Here is an 18,576-nt window from a genome sequence, read left to right on the forward strand (position 1 = left end):
CTGCAACAAAGGTGGCAATTTGATTAAGATATCACTCAGCATTTGAAAAGGAATAATGACAGAAACTTGTGAAGTAAGGGCAGCTATAAATACAAAGAGCAAGGCACTGATACAGACTCAGAGATGGCAGATTCATACAAAGCAAGTCAGCAACTAGAACTATCTAATATGCAGCAATTTCTTCTATAGCTCTGTTGTGATTCATCTAAGAAAACCACACCGCCTATAAATAAGAACAATATGATTTGTTTCATATAGTGTTACCCAGGTGTGGGGGGACGTCGGACGAGTTTTGGGTGCGTGAAAAAAATGGCCTTAATTTGGGGACGGTGGGGGGGCGGCGGGGGTGCAGAGTGGGGGGGGGGGGGACGAGGGGTAGGTGGTTGCATAGTATATATAATATATATATGAATGAAAGTGCTAGTTATGAAATGATACTTCAATATATTATATAACATACTAAATATAGTTGAATAGAGAAAATTGAAATGTGATTCACAAACCATAAGTTCAAACTTGAAACTTGAAACTTTATAACCATTAACAATGACCATTTAACAAATTAACTTAGTTCAAGATGCAAGGTTCAAAATTTATTGTTCAAAGATGAATATCATATATGATATATCATAAAGATGCTCATGATGACAATGAGCTTAGTAGCATGAAACAAGGAAATGAAATAATGTATCATAGCCATATCAAAGTGAGTACAATCAACAAAATGACAAAATGTCAATAATGAGAATGGAATCATCCCAACTGCTCTCTAAGCATGCATAAAAAACAAATTAAAAAAGAAAAGAAAAAATCATTTAAAAAAAAAAACTTTTTGGGCCATTCAGCCGGCCGCACCTTGCGAGCACCTTGGGAGCACCCCCGCACCCAAGCACCCGAGCACTCGCAAACCACCGGGGTGCTCGACTGGTGCGGCCGAGGTGTGGCAGCGCATTTTCGGCCAGCGAGGGTACTTGGGTGCGTGATGCACCCGCACCGGGTGCTTTGGGTTTTTGACCCGGGTGCATGCACCAGGGTTACATTGGTTTCATATGCAAATGACAAATATATCAAGGTTCAAATTATTAAGACAATAAAATTTGGATGATTGGGGCCAATAAGAAGTAATAAACATTAGCAGTTTATAAGAGATGATAAAAGACATTGATTTGACGCAACCTCATTAACATCGCAATATTAGCGGCTAGTCATTATTGTTAAGAAGCAAACAGCAGTGATTATATATTTTGGCAAGCAATATCTATGAAGTTGGTGATAAATGTTTGGCAAGCAGCAGCGACTCATGGAAATTTGAGTGACTTATGCAATTCAAATTGGAATGATTTTCAAAGAAAGGGATTTGAATAATAACTATATTGCAGTGATAAATGTTTAAAGCAGCAACTAGTTTTATGTCTAAATGGCAACAATAATTGGTAAGCTTTATGTTTAAGGAGGTGTGATTAATACCAAGGAAGAAAATGATTTTTTTTGTTTAAAAGTATTTAGGGAAAAGAAACAACCAGCCAATGGTTGTATTTGCTTTGAAAAGTCATAGTCTTTCCACAAGACGTCATATGGAAGATATAAAAGGCACTTGTAAATTTTTGAGAAGGGTGTGTGAGTTGATTGAAAATATAATATATTATTCAGACTTTGATAAAGAGTAGATATACAATGTATATGTGAAGGGTATGCATGGAAATAATATGAAGAATATAGAAGATTCTTGAAGCAGAAGATATGTAAATTATTGAAGGTAAGAGCAGATTAATGGAGAATCTATAGCAGAGCTTTAACAGACCTTGAACAGATTTATAGAGAACACTTCTAGTAGATTCAAGAGCAGATTTATAACATCATTCACAACAGATTTATGAGTAGAGTATGTGCAGATTTAAAGAAGAAAAGCAAATGAAAGGGATTGCATCAAATAGATGAACAAAGGATAATCAAAATTTGCAAGGACGGTATATACTATATACAGATGTGTGAAGGAAAATATATGCAATTGAGAAGAGGAATATCTGCAGATTTGAAAATATTGTTATGTCCATCATTGAAGAAGCGACATCTTGGTGGTGGAACATGAATTTGGAAGTTGGTTCTTTCTAAAGGAGAGATTGGTGTTTCTTGCTAAGTTGGTGCTTCCAGTAGGTTGTTGCCTACAAATTTTGAAGAGAAATTAGTACTTCTAGTGTGTTTGTGCTTACAAACTTAGGGGTTGGTGCCTGCAAACATTCTTAAAGAATTATATAAATTTTTTGATTTGCAATGGTTTTCCCCCATTAGGGTTTCCACATAAACATTGTGTTCTTCTTATATGCATGATTGTTGAAAGTTAGCGAATAATGTTATCATGATTGATAAAGTGTAAATTGGTAAATATGGTTGTTACACTGATTCGCCCCTGCCTTCTCAATATAATTGTGCGCTCTTCACATATGTAAATATAAAATTCAAACACAGTTCAAGAACGGGTCAGGCTTCCTAACCTACCACTTCACTTGTGGGTGAATGCTCTCCTTGAGGTGGTTGGCGAGGCTCTTGGAGATTTTTTAATGGTAGATTCAGAGTCCTCCAACATTTTTCAGTCCACCTATGCTCATATTCTTGTTGATATTGATGCTTCTAAAAGTCTTCCCGTGGAGATAAAGCTCTGCTTTCATAAAGGCTCATGGATTCAGCCTTTAGATTATGAAGGATTCCCTTTCAACTGTAGAAAGTGTCTCAAGACTGGGCATGTGGTGGCTAAGTGTGATGTTGAAAACTTGAAAGATTTAAGTCTAAAATTCCCTCCACCTGATGGAAAGGGGCTCTTCTCAGCACTACACGGTATACAAAAATTCTTCCCAAGCAGTTCGGATTCAAATGTTCTTGGTTTGGGCTTGGCACAGGATGCTCTGGATGGGAGTGAAGCCCCCCTTGCTAGATCTGCATCTAAAGTTGTTTCAGATAAGGCTTCAGAGGTTCCATCTTTGTTGGATATCAATGATCCTGTTGGTGTGTCTGCTGTGTATGGACAAAAGACTGATCTGACCCCTGCTGGTCTGACTGCTAGACCTGTTGCTGGGGTGAATGCTGGTTATGACCAAATAGTTGTTGCTGTTTCTGCTACGGGTATGTCTTCTTGTTTTGCCCAGAATTTTGACCCTCACTCAGCTGTCACGGGTTCTCTTGTTGTGTGTGTTGGCTTCTCATTGCTTGCTTGGCAGGATGAGGCTGCCAAAGTGGAAGAAGGTTGGATCCCGGTTACTGGTAACACTCTAAGAAATTGTCTCCTCCTTGTGTTATAACGTATGACTCTATGCTCCCATAAGAAGGGAGCCAAAGGGAAATCTTAATTGTTTCCTTTTGTCTTGCAGGTTGTTTTCAAAACCCATTGGGGCAGTTTAGGCATACTGTGTATCTTTCTTTGCTGCCATTCCTTGGTCTTCGAGGTTGGTACTGCCTTCAGTAGTTTTTCGTATGGATGCATTGGGCTACTAGACATTTTTTGTTATAATTGTGGCATTATTTGGTTTTTATGGGGTTCTCTCCTCCACTCTGCTGGTCGCAGGTTGTTAGCTAGTTTTTAAAGTTATGTTCCAGCATTCTGGGGTATCTATTGCTTAATCTTTTGTGCTCTTTTGTAAAGGGTTTTTGGTACCTTCAAAACCTTTTTTTGCATTTAATCAAAAAAAGACAATGGGCAAGAGCTCTGCCTTTGGATGACTAGAAGGGAAAATCTCACTTCTAAATGGAGGTTACAATGTTTCTCTCAAATTAATGCATTTGTGCCACCAATATTGGCACAAAGCAGAAAGCTTTAAGTAGTTGTATTTCTGATCTTAAAAGAGTCAGACAATAGCTATCTGTTCCATTGGACAATCACTACACCTTATTTTCTTTTCAGGCATATGAATATGCCAGTTAATTGTTAAAGGCCTGTTCATTGGTCCATGATTGATGTGAGAGATTCTATATGTTATTCAGACTTGTAAGTTCTCACATGCTGTGCACTGTTTCCAGAAAGATGTTAAATTGATAATAATAAATTGCTTTCCCTGAGTCATGTTATTTTTGTTCATTCTGCAGTATAATTAAACTACATTTCAGTCTTCTCTACCACTACTTACCTTGACAGTGATTAAATTACTTATTTTGAAGGTTACTAATTTAATCTTATCTTTCCGAATTTCCAAGTATGCAATAACTATTTGTTTACTTCTGTGTTGGTTTCGTACATTTCTTTGATGCCTTATAGGTGTTGGAGAGATGATTTCCTCCTAATACCTTTATAGTGTGTCTTATGATATATTGACTTTGGCGCAAGCACTGTGATTTGTCATGAAATGTATATAGTAAGGTTGCATAGGGACGGGGGCACTTAAGAGTATTGGTATGGGTACGGCTATTTAAAAAAACTAGGGGATGAGGGTACTTGGGTATGTCAACTTTTCTAATATAATTTAATATCTTATAAAAAATCTGAAAATATGAGTCATGGCAATGAGTTTTCAAAAGGAGAACAGTGACAAAGTTAGTAAATGTAATGTATTTTTTCAGTTTCAGATTTGCAACATGTTTGTAATAAATTATAATAAAATATGCTAAATGTTCAGATGCATAATAGAGAAGGCAAGCATTAAACATGAATGAGAAGATAGTAGATCATATAACAGTGACAAATTGCAAATGATTAACTTCCAACTTGAACAGTGATAAAGTTAACTAATCAGTATTATATCAAAGTTTCGAACTGACTATGTATTGAATTAAGTTTGATTAACAAAAATATGATATGCAAAGAAAAAACTGAAACAAAAATCAGAAATCTTAATCAAGGACCTTAGCTATTATGCTCTCTACTGAGTACCCACCGATTGCCCATCAAGTATCCAGTACTCAGGTACGTATACCAGTACCCAGTACACGTCCCAGGGGTATGGGTATGAGTACCCATGCAACATAGTTTTCTATAAACTAGGGATCAAGTTCACTATAATGGGCCTCAGTAATTATTTTTTTTAGAGATGAATTTGTTCTCATCCTTAAAAAAATCATAAGAATTTCAAAACCTTGTTTGTTGCAGATGTGTTAGATGCCAATCTTCCTCATTTATGCAATAGCTATGGTTTTCTTCTGCACTGTTTCATACTTTTCTATGATGCATATCATGTTTTGGAGATATTTTTTCCTCTTGATACCTTTATAGTGTGCCTTATGATATATTGACATTGGTGTAAGCGCTGTAATTTGTCATGAAACGTATTTGTAAACTGGTGATCAAGTTGCCTATAATGGGCCTCAGTAAATCAATATTTCAGAAATGAATTTGTCCTCATCCTTAAAAAAATTGATAAGAATGTCTAATCTTTGTTTATTGCAGATGTGTTAGATGCCAATCTTCCTCAATTGTGTTTAGGTTTGTTTCTGATTTGCTTTGTATAGAATTCATATGATATAATGATTCATTTGGTACAATTTGTATCCTCTGTATCTTCTGGAAGGTGAAGTATTATATTTGACTGCTTCCCTGAATAGTTTGCATAACATTTGGTCTTAACTTGTTAGTTGTTGAGGCAGAGAAGTGGATGAATTGGCACATCTGAGAGCAATGGAGAGAGCATCAAACTATCATTTAATGTTACAAATTGCTTAACAAGTTAAATTTACTGTATGATATGTGTTTACTTGTGAACTCGTGATGTTGGTTACGCTTTTTAGTGTAGATCTGAATGCAATTACCTATTTTTTTTTGTCAGTGGAATCTGGTATGAATGCTAGTCATTACCTTCTGCTATGTATAGGTGCATATAGCGGACAGTCTATAGCAGGATATCTAGAGACTGTTCTTCTCTAAAGCATAATATTTATTTCAGTATTTTGCTTTAAGCATATTTATTCACCACCTTTATTGTATGTTTATGCTTCTATCTATTTTTCAGTTTTCTGTTACTGTATGCAAGGCTTTTCATGCTAGTCATTACCTCCTGCTATGTATAGGTGCGTAAAGCGGGTGGACAGTCTATAGCAGGATATCTAGAGACTGTTATTCTCTAAAGCATAATATTTATTTCAGTATTTTGCTTTAAGCATATTTATACACCACCTTTATTGCATGTTTATGCTTCTATCTATTTTTCAGTTTTCTGTTACTGCATGCAAGGCTTTTCATGTTCTTTTCCTGGATGATTTTTGTGCTAATAAAATTTGCTTTATGTTTTAAGGATAAGGGATCATCTGAAATAGTCCTGAAAGCTATGGGAAGAGCAATTAACAAGACTGTGACTATTGCCGAATTAATCAAGGTAATTCACAGTTATACTTGGTCTCTTGTTAGGATCAAATTTTAAATAAATCAGGAGTTGGACTCTATAGCACAATTGGACAGTTGCAATGATTCTCATGCAATGTTTTTTGTTATATGCAATTTGTCAATCTGCACCTATTTTTATCCCGCAGAGAAGGATTGCTGGTCTTCATCAAAATACAAGCATTGGATCAACCGATATTACAGATACATGGGAGCCTCTAGAGGAGGGGCTTCTACCGTAAGCATTATTTGAAAAAGTCCTGTTTTTGTTTTTATAATCTGGAAAGATTTCCTACAGGAACACAGATTTTTACTGGTATGAATTGGCATGAAGTTTATAGGTTTAGTTTCTTGCTTTTTGACTAATGGCTAGTTGCTTACAGGCTTGAAACTACACGACATGTCTCTATGATTACAATTACTCTGTCTACCAAAGAGCTGGACACAAGCTCAATTGGGTAAATGATGATGTATCGGTTCTTTTGTTGTCTGTTCCTCTTTGTTGTATTTTATTTTACAAGTTATTTGCAGGGGGCTAAATGCCTTTTCCTTGTTCAGGTATCAACCACCTCTGCCAGAAGATCAAGTTAAACCATGGACTGAATCCGAGTATGAAGGAGGTAGGTATCACTTTGAAAGTATGTCTTGGATTGTTTAGTTGGGCTTCATCTTGTCAGAGTATGCCACTCATAAATTCAATTCCTTCCTCATTCGTTCTGTAGAGGGTTCACATGGAGGAAGAGGCAGGGTACGTGGTGCTCGGGGGAAAGGCAGATCAAGAGGTAATTAGCATGTTTCAGAATAGTGTCTTTGTAAATATTTTCATCAAATTTCTTGATCATCTAGTTATACGCCTTTGTTGAGTCTGATGATGAGAGTGTCCCCATTCCAGGGAATGGCAGATTTGGTGGTGAACATACTAGTGATGCGAATTGGGAAAGGAGCCGTGGTTCAGGTCAAAGTAGTAGTAGAAGAGAAGGAAAGGATTATGGTGCTGCATCAGTTGAGCAGAATGCAGGTGGATTCAATGATATTGACACATCAGAAATGCCTGTACAAGACTCCAGTAATCATCTTTGTGCACCCAGCTTTTGTGTTTCTCTTTTATTGTAAATTGCACATTCTTTTTACTGCCAAATGCTCTTAATATTGCTCACAATATTCACAAACGTCTTGACTTGTCTACTAGTTAGGATGGCTATAATTTGAACTTTTTAAATATGCAATTTCTCAATGTTTTCTTTTCAACTATCCTAAACAGCTTTTCAAGTTTTTGAAAAGAGATAAAAATTTATTTTTGTAATAGTATGAGCACCAGACAATCATATGCAATTCTGCAGAAAAACTATTTTTAAATATTGGAATCCAATTTAGACCATCAAAACAGTATCTTGTGATTGCAATAAGTAATTAATGAAATATTTCCATTGGTCAATCTTATACCGTGTACTTCACATTGTTGATCAATATCCTTTTACCACTCATGGCTTTCAAGTTCAAATAAGTTTAGATTCAAGTTAATACTAAAAACTTTTGTAGAAACACACTAAATCTGTTGTTTAGAATAGAATACTAAACTTTCCAAATAGAACCTTCCTATCACCAGCCGCTTTCTATGGCAATGTCATAACAAGATCGTATAAACAAAAAAGGACCATTTTTTTTGATCGGTAAATGACTGAAGCCTTATATTATAATAGATGAATGAAAATGTAGCTACAGAAGTCCTCCGTTCAAATGGGCACTGGTAAGAAAAAACGGAGTAAGAAAACCTCTAGTCTTGCCCAGGACCGAAGTCCTATATTATACAAATTTAAAAGGGGCATACCCCAGTATTAATATAATCACTTCTCTTTCAGAGTTATTCATACATAGATGAGTCAATTTTTACAGAGTAACTTCCTTGAAAAATTGAACGCAGTTTGTTCAAGGAGATGTCAGTTTCCAATTCTTGCATCGAATATCCTTCCTTGGTATACAGATCTAATTAGCATCTCCATGATAAAAACACAGCTAGCTTCCAAATTGGGGTCAGAAGTCAGCATCCAAGTTTAAGTAATAAAAGGAACGCGCCAAAAATCAGAACACAAAGAATAGAGCGGTCTATAAAGCAGAATCATTTAATAAAGCTTCCTTTCCTTCCTTATTAATAGTTAGTGCACTGTCTTATTGTCAATAAATAAAATCAAATTATATATAAATGGGAGGGGATTACCCCCTATTTTTTATCTATGTTGATTGAATTATACCATTTGTGTTTAAGCTTTTTTATAATTGTTTCCTAATCTAATTCTCTACCCATTTATTTTCAATATCTTTCTAAGATTATATTATTATCTAGCTCCTACCTAGTCCATAATGTTTATGTATAGTATTCATATCTATCATGCCTCATTTAACACAATGTGTTAGATTATTATACTCATCATTCCTGTTATTTAGTATCTTATGATTCCTACTTATTATAAGTTCATGTGGTGATGATTCAACATTGTGTTTGTCCTCAGTCCCCACTACGATTACCTATTTATAATATTGCCTATAATCATTATTAATTAATCTCCTTATATTTGTTTATTTTATAATTTGGTTTGATTAATATGTAATTCTACTCTTATAAATGAAAAATGGTTTATGTTTTATTGGTTATGATATATAAATATATCCTCTCCATCCACTCCCTTGTTTGCCAGATAATCTGCTTTTTGGTTTCCTTCTCGAAATATATGTTGAATCTTTGTTTCTTCAATAAGGTTAAATAATTTTAAAACCTCTTCTAGTTTTGAGTTTAATACCCAATTTGGGGTATCCCTTTTTCTTAAAGCATTAAGCACTATTTGTGAGTCCCCAACTAATATAAGCTTTTTAATACATAAATTAAAACTTAATTTTAGGTCCTCTTGTAGGGCTTCTAATTCTACTAAGTTATTTGTTATGTTACCCATAAATTTTGCTCTTTTAATGATCCTTTCTCCAAAATCCTTGTTTATAATGCATCCTATTCCTACTTTTCTTAGATTGCCCCTAGAAGCGCCATCAAAGTTTAATTTTGAGCATCCTCTTGAAGGCAGTTTCGATCTACATTTAGCCCTTGCCTCCTCGCTGCTTTTCTTATATATTAGTGTTATTCAATTTACTCCAATTTCTTCTCATCTTGTCATCCCAGTTTGTGAACTTACCTTCCTCTTTTACTGTTTTTTGTAAATGAGTGTTCATGACTTCAACTATGCATGCTTCTATTTTGTTAATTAATGTAGAGGTATTCATTTCCTTCTCACGAAAAATCCATCTGTTTCTTTCTTTCCATATTTCCCACATAAGGATGGAAGGGCAGATATTCCATATTTTTTTGTAGATATTGAGTGGGCAACCATTAGGCCATCCGATTAGGTTGCTCTTAAGGTTATCAAGCAGTGGTGATGTCCAGGAAAGCTTTTTCCGTAGCGATTTCCAACATTCTTTTGCATACGTACATTGGAATAATAGATGTTCTGTAGACTCACTTTCTTTTTTGCACAAAACACATCTCGACAGTCCCTTAATCCCTATTTTCCTAGGTCTTTCTGCTGTTGAAATCCTCTTTTGGAGAACTGCCTAGAGGAAAATTCTTGCTTTTGAAGGCATGTAGTGTCCCAGCATAGTTTATAAGAGACATATTAATTGCTTCCCATCTTTGCGATTGAATAATAAGGTTATATCCTCTTTTGACACTGTATTTACCACCTTTGGATGCTCCCCATATAAGTCCATCTCTTCTTTCTATTTGATTCACTTTTCTCTGTTGTAAGATATTTTCGAATGTCTCCTTTCTTTGGGTTCAAGATTTATATTTCCTAATGATTTCCATACCCACGTTTCTGTCCCATTTTCCACCTTCAAATATTTGTAGTTGCTTACTTTTGTCCCCCATAAATTTACTAATGTGTTTTTAACGTTTGCTGGAATACCTAGGCTATCCAGGGGGGGATGACCATCCCATGAATCCTCCCAGAATAATGCTTCCTCTCCCCTACCTGTGTCCCATGTGATAAATTTTCTAGCCAGAGATCCACATTTTACTATGAAACTCTAGCTTCTTGAGCCTTTTGATAAATTGTGCATTCTGAAAAGGGAAGTGGGATTAGTTGCATTAAAATATTTATTATAAAGAATTTTTGCCCATTTTTATCCCTTTCTTGATATATACACCATACTAATTTTGCTCCTAGGGCTTTGTTCTGCCAGTTCAGATTTTTTATTCCTAACCCTCCTTGCTCCTTGGGTTTGCAGATATTCTCCCATTTTATGAGTGCCATTTTCTTATGATCCTCTGTGTCATTCCAGAAGAAGCTTTTGAGCTTTGCTTCTAGCTTCTTATTTACTTTTTTAGGGAGTGGTAGGCATGAGAGTTGATAAGTTGGAAGAGTTGAAAGTACTGCTTTAATTTTTGTAACTTTGCCTGCTTTTGATGGTCACCATCCTTTCCAATTTCCAACTTTCTTATCCATTCTATCTAGGATATTATTCCAGCCTTTATTGTGTCCCGTACCGTTTTCCAACTCTATGCCTGGATATTTACACGGGAGTTTTCCTTTTTTATAACCCATAATATTGCATATCTGGTTTTCTACTGCAGTTTAGTATTAATAAAGAAAATTTCAGATTTGTCAGCGTTTACTTTTTGACCTGAAGCTTCCATATATTGATGAATTATAGTTTTGAAGTTTTGGGCCTCCTTTTGTGAGCTTTCTCTTGGCAGAATTGTGTCATCAGCAAATTGTTGATGCATTATATTTGGGATATTATTTGTAACCGTAACACCTTTAATTATACCTGCTGATTGTGCTGTTTTAATAGCCCTCCTGAAAGCTTCTGCCATAAATTTAAACAGGAAAGGAGACAAAGAATCTCCTTGTCTTATACCTCTTGAGATATTGAAATATCCTTTTGGGGTCCCATTAATAAGGAGTGATATTTTAGGGGTTGATATGCATTTGAAAACGAAGTTTATCCATTGATGGGAAAAGGACCTTTTATTAATCATTAAAATATTATATATTAATACATGGTAAAAGCCATGCTTTTTTAATCCTTATTCCTCCTTGCAAGATTTAAATTTTTTTTTATAATAATTGTATTGCATCTCCGAATGTGTCTTCTTATTTTGCCTTTTTTTGGTCTCCTATTTATATAGGAATGAAAAGCTGTGAACGGATGAACATGTTGCTTCATTTAAGTAACTAATATTAATTAATAGTAGTTTAATTGTTCATTTATCTTAGCATGGAAGATGACCTGGGTATCAAGCTTTATAAACTTGTTTTGTGATCAATATGGGGCATCTGTAGATAATGGTTGCCAGGTTGAGCATTGTCTCCAAAAGCTCTCTATCTTCTTCACCTTGCTGCCTGTCACGCTACTTATCAATTCAGAGGTTCATAGAGACTTATTTTGTAGAACATGGAAGCCCCTCTTAACTCCCCAGATTCATATATCAACAGATGCTGAAATTGCCTTACACACACCTGTGATTGTCTATCTTTTTCACTCATGGCTTATGTATTATCTCGCAATCTTGAAGGTATACGGGGTGCAGGGGCTGATGAACTGAAACCACCCAATGTCCTGCCGGCACCATGAAAAGGTCTATATGCTTGTTCCTGAACACAGCAGTCCTCATCCCTCCTTGATTAGAGTTGACTAAGTCTCTGTGTTTAGATGGTGTTCTATACTGATACAGAACTGGATGTGATTATATACTGATAGAGAAAGTGACATGTCTGGACTGGGTGTTCGCTCTAGAGCTTTATGCAAGTAGCATTTGATGCACCTGTCTGGATGTTGACTCTTTAGCCATACGGTGATGCGATTGTTATATCTGATGTGATCTTTATTATAAATGCAATGATGTCTGATATGTTGCTTATAGCAATATTATTGCCATCTCAAATGTGGATTTTAAATACTTGCGTTGTTTGATATCAATATGGCTTTAGCAGTGATAGAGCTGCTGTTTTACATATGGTTATATAATCATGTAACATTAATCTGATGCTTTCCATGATATATCTGTGACTATCCCTTTCAATCAATGGTGGATCTTGTGTCTGATATATATTCCTTATTCTCTGCAATCCTTAGATGCCGTCACTGATTGCCATCTATGAAGCGTAGTCTGAAAAACATTTCTTTTTGTCTTGTGTGTCGTCAACACCCTCCTCATGTTTCCACAGAGGTTCACTATTTCAACACTCCTGATGGTAAATGGTCTTCGCACGTCATATTTAGGCTCGCTTCTCTTCACGGGAGTGCACATATACTTCCAGGTCTAGTATATTGAATACTTCCTATTGCCTGAAGCTGAACACACAGAAAATAATATCTATCTACAGTATGTGCAACTCCAGTCTCCGTGATGTTACAATTGCCATCAGAGGCCCTGCCAATTCCATTTATCCCTCCTTGAATGGAGATACCAACTTTCTTGATTTCCTGAGAATGATGCACCATCAGATTGCTGAAGTCCCAAAGTAACTGACACGCTACCACTTCCAGAAAACCTGCTGATGAATGAATCTTGTTCGTACCTATTAATACAACTGAACTGGTATGCCCCTGAGCTTTCATTAACATTTGCAAGAACCATGTGATTCTGAGCAACACTGTAGCCATCATTGTTATGTCTTCCCCTATTGTACTTGTTATCACAAGTATCTGCAGGACAACTTAATGTCCAGTTATTGTTATAATTTGAATCAAAAGAGTGCTCAGACTTAAAGCTGTCACTCGTCATATTTTGTTCTTCACAGACTACATCCTGTATCTTGCTACCAAGGTGTGATACTGCATGTTTCTGCTCATGACTATAGTCGCTGTTGCTAGGCCCTTATCCAACTTTACCTCTTCCTTTTTTTCAACATTTTCCTCGCTATGTTTTTCATTTGATGTTGTCCTGACTCAACTTCATTATTTTCTTCCATATACATTTCTTCTACCATGGGCTTCCAAAGGTGTACATGTGCATTTACACGTGCATTTATGAACCAATTAGATACCTAACTTCTAGTCAGCCCTGCTTGCCTTGCTTTGTAATGGCAATGGTTTATTTCTCTGAAAGATGCAATCCTCGAACAGCCTTTTGTTTTAAATGTATAATTTTCATAATGAACTACGCAATGAAAACATAAGACAGTGCAATTGCTGAGTTAAAAGATATGGTGACCTTTTTATAATTGGTTGATGGAAGACAATGACTTATGTGAATTTCAAGGCTTATGAAGTTGTGACTTAGAGATAAAATAAAATTCATATCAAAAGGTCATAAAATTGCAAAATATAACACTAGTTTTTGCATAGAAGATTAGAGAGGGTGCTCAAATGGGAGCCTGAAATTTTACAAAAATTTGGGTTCCATCACTAAGTATCTCAAGGACCGTATGTTACAAGGACTAACTTTTGGTTGGAATTTCCCTTAAAAGACTGAGCATTAGGAGTGGCCTTGGGTACCGTCTGGATGCTACTGCAGTAGTATTTGAAGTTCAGGAGGATACACTCAAAAACTTTGTTATTGAAGTCTTAGCAGTTGGGCTATACACTCAGGCAATTACACTACCATTACAAATAGCTTATGAAATTCGATAGAATTTCCTACCTCTTGAATTTGTGAATAATTTCTATAACCGCTTGTATTTTGATGTGTTGAATGATTAATAAACTTCCAAAGATGGTAGTTTCAACAGGTATAGGTGTTATTCTGTTTGGAGGAATCTAGTGGACACACATTTATCAATAAAGAAACAGTGACTAGATTAATTTGAAGGCTAGGCTTGCAATAGTTATTGATATTTGTGCCAGATTTCACTGTAAGTGCCGTGATTAATATTCGAACCCATAGTGCCATGAATTTTGTTCAAACTGTGGTGGATTTCCCTTGGCTAGACATGCATTACGGCTGGAGGCAATGATTTGTATTTTCCAGTGGAGTCGATAAAGATGCTTATTACGGGTTCAAATGGTTAAGTCTGAATTATTCTTGGGTGTTTCAATGAGCCGTTGGAAATGTTAGAATTTCTCCATCAAGACTGGCCACTTGCCACTACTGAAGCACAAACTTTATTGGTAGAGAAATAACACCTTATTGTATGACACTTTTGCATTACATGGCTGCAGAGTTATGGGGGTCGGAAGAGAATCAAGCCATTTATTGCTTGTTGAATGACGATGTCGTTATCACATGGATATGAAGCTGAAATTTCTGGGAAATATTGCTCTGGAAGGTGTTAACGAGACTGGTTCTATAGAAGATTATAGCTGGTGCTCGGATATTGCCATTTGTTTTTTATCTTGAACTTGGCCTCTATTCCATTGTTGTAAGGGCTAATTTATTTCCGTCATGAGGTTGTTGAGACATTTTTCCGCTTATCTCGTTGGTATAAACATTATATTCCGTAGCATCAAGGGTTGAAACTCAGTTCTGAGCAAGTATTTAGAGGCAGCTAGACTTCATTGAGCAGCAGTAGTCAAGAGACATGCTCAGATTTGAATGTTCTGACTTCAGCCCTTTCTAGTCCAATGTGGGACTGATCTGAGGGCTTCATAATTACCTATCTTCCTACTTGTCATGCAATTATGGCATTTCAACTATAGGCATTCAGATTGGTACACAACTATAGAGGTGGTTAAATATGTACACAAATCTCTTGGTGTATGCAAAGCTATACAAAATTCAAACTGTGATAATGCTGTTGATATTAATAAATGTACAAGTTTTTCTTTCTTACAAATGCATGCTGATTTAATTGTCTGCTGAAACTGTATCATTCAACTGATCAATCAAAACATACAGAAAACATCTAAACTGAAATAAGCAAACCATTTGTCAAAATTGTAACTAGTGGAAGCAGTGCAAAAGAAAATTAGTGGCAAACTGAGTTGCTTATTACAGCCTATTGGGCAGTTCAAAATAAAAATTTCTCAGTTTTAAATGACGCCAAAGGACATGTTAGGGTGGGCCAAAATGCTTTATGAGACGGCTAGCAAAATCAAGTTGTAATCACTGACAAGGAGAATATTCTCAACATTTTGATCTGTTTGGAAGGATATTTGTCCATTGTAGGGCAGTCACCCTCTGATTTGCTGCATGTTGCTCTTGTTCCTATAGTAATAGCATTGAATCAACACAAGTGGCTGAAATATTCAGATGGCAAGATAAAACACTGTCACAAGAATTCTAGCACCTCAAGAACCTTATGAAGAAGACATAATGAATGAGGTCCATCAACTTATCGTTGATGGTTTTCAAAATCTTGGGAACATCAATAGTTGTCACTTCTCTAGAAGGGTTGTCATATCAAAATCATTTGCAGAAATCCGATTGTGCAATCTTCTCCTTGACTTAGGATTGTATGATTTAATTTGTACCACGTTTCAACATTGCTTGGGCAAAATTGGGGAAGAGCACCATGCAGATACTTTTGTAGCTATGGAAACTGTTATGGCTATGACCATAAATGAGAGTGATACTCATTTTCAGCCTCATATGTTGTTAGCAATTTCAAGGCAAGACCAAGATGCTTCAAAATTTGCTTATAAGTTGGTCAACAAGGTGGTCAAACAATGTGAGCCAAAAATTGAGAATTGCAAACAACAATAGGCTAAAGAAGAATTAAATACAATGGGTTTATAAGTTTCAAGATCTCCAACAAAGACTAAAAACCAGATGAGGAAAGACCAGATTTGCTTCTCATGTCAAGAGGCCTGGACGCTTGAACATATTTGTGGTATTATTCAAGAAGAGGACATATTGCAGCTTTGTGGTGATGAAGGAAAAGTTGTAGATGAAAGAAGTGTCATGACTAATGAGGAGCAGATTAAAGATACAACTTTGAATATATCTGTTACCAAGCAATGCACACGATGAAAGAACAAAGGTTCAGGTCTCCAATCAGCCGAGTTGGATACCATAGAGGAAGAATCAATCATTAAAGGTTAGGAGTATTCAAAACTTTTTATTGGTGATTTGCAGATCCATATTGACAACAAACGTGAGGAGAGAAACTCCTTTGAGGATTCCTTAGACAGTCATAATGCTGTTCCATTTGTGCCACCTAAAGATTGCATGACATCTTCTAGAGATTTAATGGAGTGTAGTGCAATTGATGTTTTCACAGTTGAGAACAAATCAGAAAATTTAATGTGTGACAAGCATTTACCCTAGATGACTTTGAACTAAAGCCCAGATTTGAAGGAAAGATAATTGGTGACGGAAGAGAGGGTTGTAGAACTTTTAACAAGGAAAAATGAGTCTCACAAATACATTGAAGACCTTATGCAAAAAACTCAAACTAATGAGAGGCAAAAGGGAAATTCATGTGGAATCACTAGTACTCAATTGCACACAATTAAAAAAGACTTTGAAAGGATGAAATCAGATTATTTGTACTTGTTATGTGATAAAGATTTTGCTATGAAGTTTGCAGAAGATAAGGAAAGAGAGGTGGATGAACTTTGTTTGCAGTTGAGCATGACTCACCACTCATTAAACAGGACTGAAAATCAAACTTCTATTGCAGTCATTCACAAGGAAGATGAGATAAAATTTAGGACTATGAAGATGATGCAGATTGTTGAAGGAGTTAACACCATTTGTGAAGATGCAAGTGAACATATCATTCCCACCTCTCTCTATTCAAATGAGACATATGATATTATGCTAATAATGATCAAAGAGAACAGCAAGAAGTCAGATTCAAGAATTCAGATTTTTACAATAGCTATTGTATGCCTTCACATGTTGATGAGGCTACAACATTTTCGCATAAGAATGATGATAAATCAAGTGATATTAGTTTAGAAATCTCAATTGGTGATGATCATTTTGTTGATGAAGGTCAAGAATTGATTGGTAATACTCCCAATAAAGCAGAAAATCCAGAGTTGTCATTAATGTGTACTGATAGTTTTGGCAGTTTGTCTAGAGATTTACTACCAAGTTTTCATGAGATAGCTGCTATCTATTTATTGATTGGATATCTTGTTTATAGGCCTACTCGGTCTACCATTCTATTCTCTAATTGGGCTTGGCCTATAGGGTTTAGTGAGTTGCAAGCAGATGCATGGGGACATCACACTTTGCAATGTATGCCTTATGAGATATTTATCTCTCTAGTTCAGTGGCTTAGTGATGACATTATTGACATTCTTGTTGCTGATCTGGTTTATCGCAGCAATATCTGGAGATTCGATGAGTTGATTTTTATGCATATGCGGGGTGTATTTGGCATCGACTTGTTCAATTGGCTGATTCAGGAGGTTGGTGGATTATAGGACATCTATTCCTACTCCCAAGATTGTGTCGATAGGTTGATTTGGGATCTAGGAGTTTACAGGATAAGTGTCTTGCATTTTTTGGATTGTGTTGGGTTGACTATTTGAGGCAAGGAGCAGTTGGGTTTAGAGTAGTGCAATGGACAAAGGCTGCAGTTTCTCTTGGGTTGACTTGGGATTGAGGGATCTCACTGACGGATGATTTGCATCCTTCTTTTTGGTTTCACGACATGATAGGTTCTGGTCTCAGAGCTACCAGTGTTGTCCTTCATTTTGTCATCACAAAATGGAGGCAACACTATGAAACTTTTCCAATTGACTTTCTCTTTTCTCTAAGGTAACTCATTATTTTATTGGCAAAAATTGATCAAACGAGTGTCACCAATTCATACAATGAATCCTTTTATTGAAGGCTCTTGTAAAATCTTTTTTGTTTTTTCAGTATGTCAGTCTATACTTGATTTTTGAGACTTCGAAAGTCCCCTTTGCATTTTGAAGTGTTTGTTTAGATTGTTTTAGTCTTTTTGTTTCCTTCAATCTCTTGCTTTTGATCATTTGAGATATCTTGGGGCATGAACGAAATTGTTAGTCAAAAGATATTAAGGATTAAGCGCTCAAAAATGGGTTCTCCAACCTCAACTGCATAATTAAAATATTAACCTTATATTTTAATGTTGAGTTGCACTTTTTCAAAAATATAACTTAAATTCACTTTATGCTATGCTTTTAAGTTACTTTATGACTTTTAATTCATCACTTAAGTAATTTAAGTCATTATAGTGCACTTCATGTTATAATTTGATGTTGAGATTTACTTTAATGTTTTAATTCAAAACAGTTAAGTGAAATATCACTTTTTAAATATATTTACACAGGATATGTAAAATATATTAGTGTAAATATGTATTTGACCCCTTTAAGTGAATTTTGTAATGTCCCTATCTTTTTAGCATCTTAGTGGAGTTCTTAGCTTTTAC

At 35.7% G+C, this 18,576-nt stretch overlaps 2 protein-coding genes across 3 annotated transcripts in view; both read left to right on the forward strand.

Moving 5' to 3' along the window:
• The window catches only part of LOC149542840 (uncharacterized), a 63,775-nt gene that overhangs the window by 23,847 nt on the left and 21,352 nt on the right, over positions 1-18,576 (forward strand). For both annotated transcript variants that reach the window (XM_089797730.1, XM_089797731.1), the window contains exons 3-8: positions 6,210-6,290; positions 6,445-6,533; positions 6,679-6,753; positions 6,854-6,915; positions 7,018-7,077; positions 7,188-7,361. In XM_089797730.1, the coding sequence (XP_089653856.1) occupies positions 6,210-6,290; positions 6,445-6,533; positions 6,679-6,753; positions 6,854-6,915; positions 7,018-7,077; positions 7,188-7,361 (541 nt within the window). The remainder of the gene's footprint in view (positions 1-6,209; positions 6,291-6,444; positions 6,534-6,678; positions 6,754-6,853; positions 6,916-7,017; positions 7,078-7,187; positions 7,362-18,576) is intronic.
• On the forward strand, positions 1,504-3,545 carry LOC149542841 (uncharacterized). The gene is made up of 2 exons (XM_089797729.1): positions 1,504-3,255; positions 3,363-3,545. Exons 1-2 carry the CDS (start codon positions 2,559-2,561, stop codon positions 3,455-3,457), a joined length of 792 nt encoding a protein of 263 aa, XP_089653855.1. The 5' UTR covers positions 1,504-2,558; the 3' UTR covers positions 3,458-3,545.

This window comes from Cupressus sempervirens, chromosome 8, assembly GCF_028749045.1.
Source record: "Cupressus sempervirens isolate cs-2001-9-10 chromosome 8, ASM2874904v1, whole genome shotgun sequence".
In the NCBI taxonomy this organism is placed as follows: domain Eukaryota; kingdom Viridiplantae; phylum Streptophyta; class Pinopsida; order Cupressales; family Cupressaceae; genus Cupressus; species Cupressus sempervirens.

Coding starts and splice junctions, on each gene's coding strand:
- LOC149542841 (XM_089797729.1), top strand. CDS start 2,559: ATGGTAGATTCAGAGTCCTCCAACATTTTTCAGTCCACCTATGCTCAT. Junction 3,256..3,362: donor AGGTTGGATCCCGGTTACTG/GTAACACTCTAA, acceptor TTTGTCTTGCAG/GTTGTTTTCAAAACCCATTG.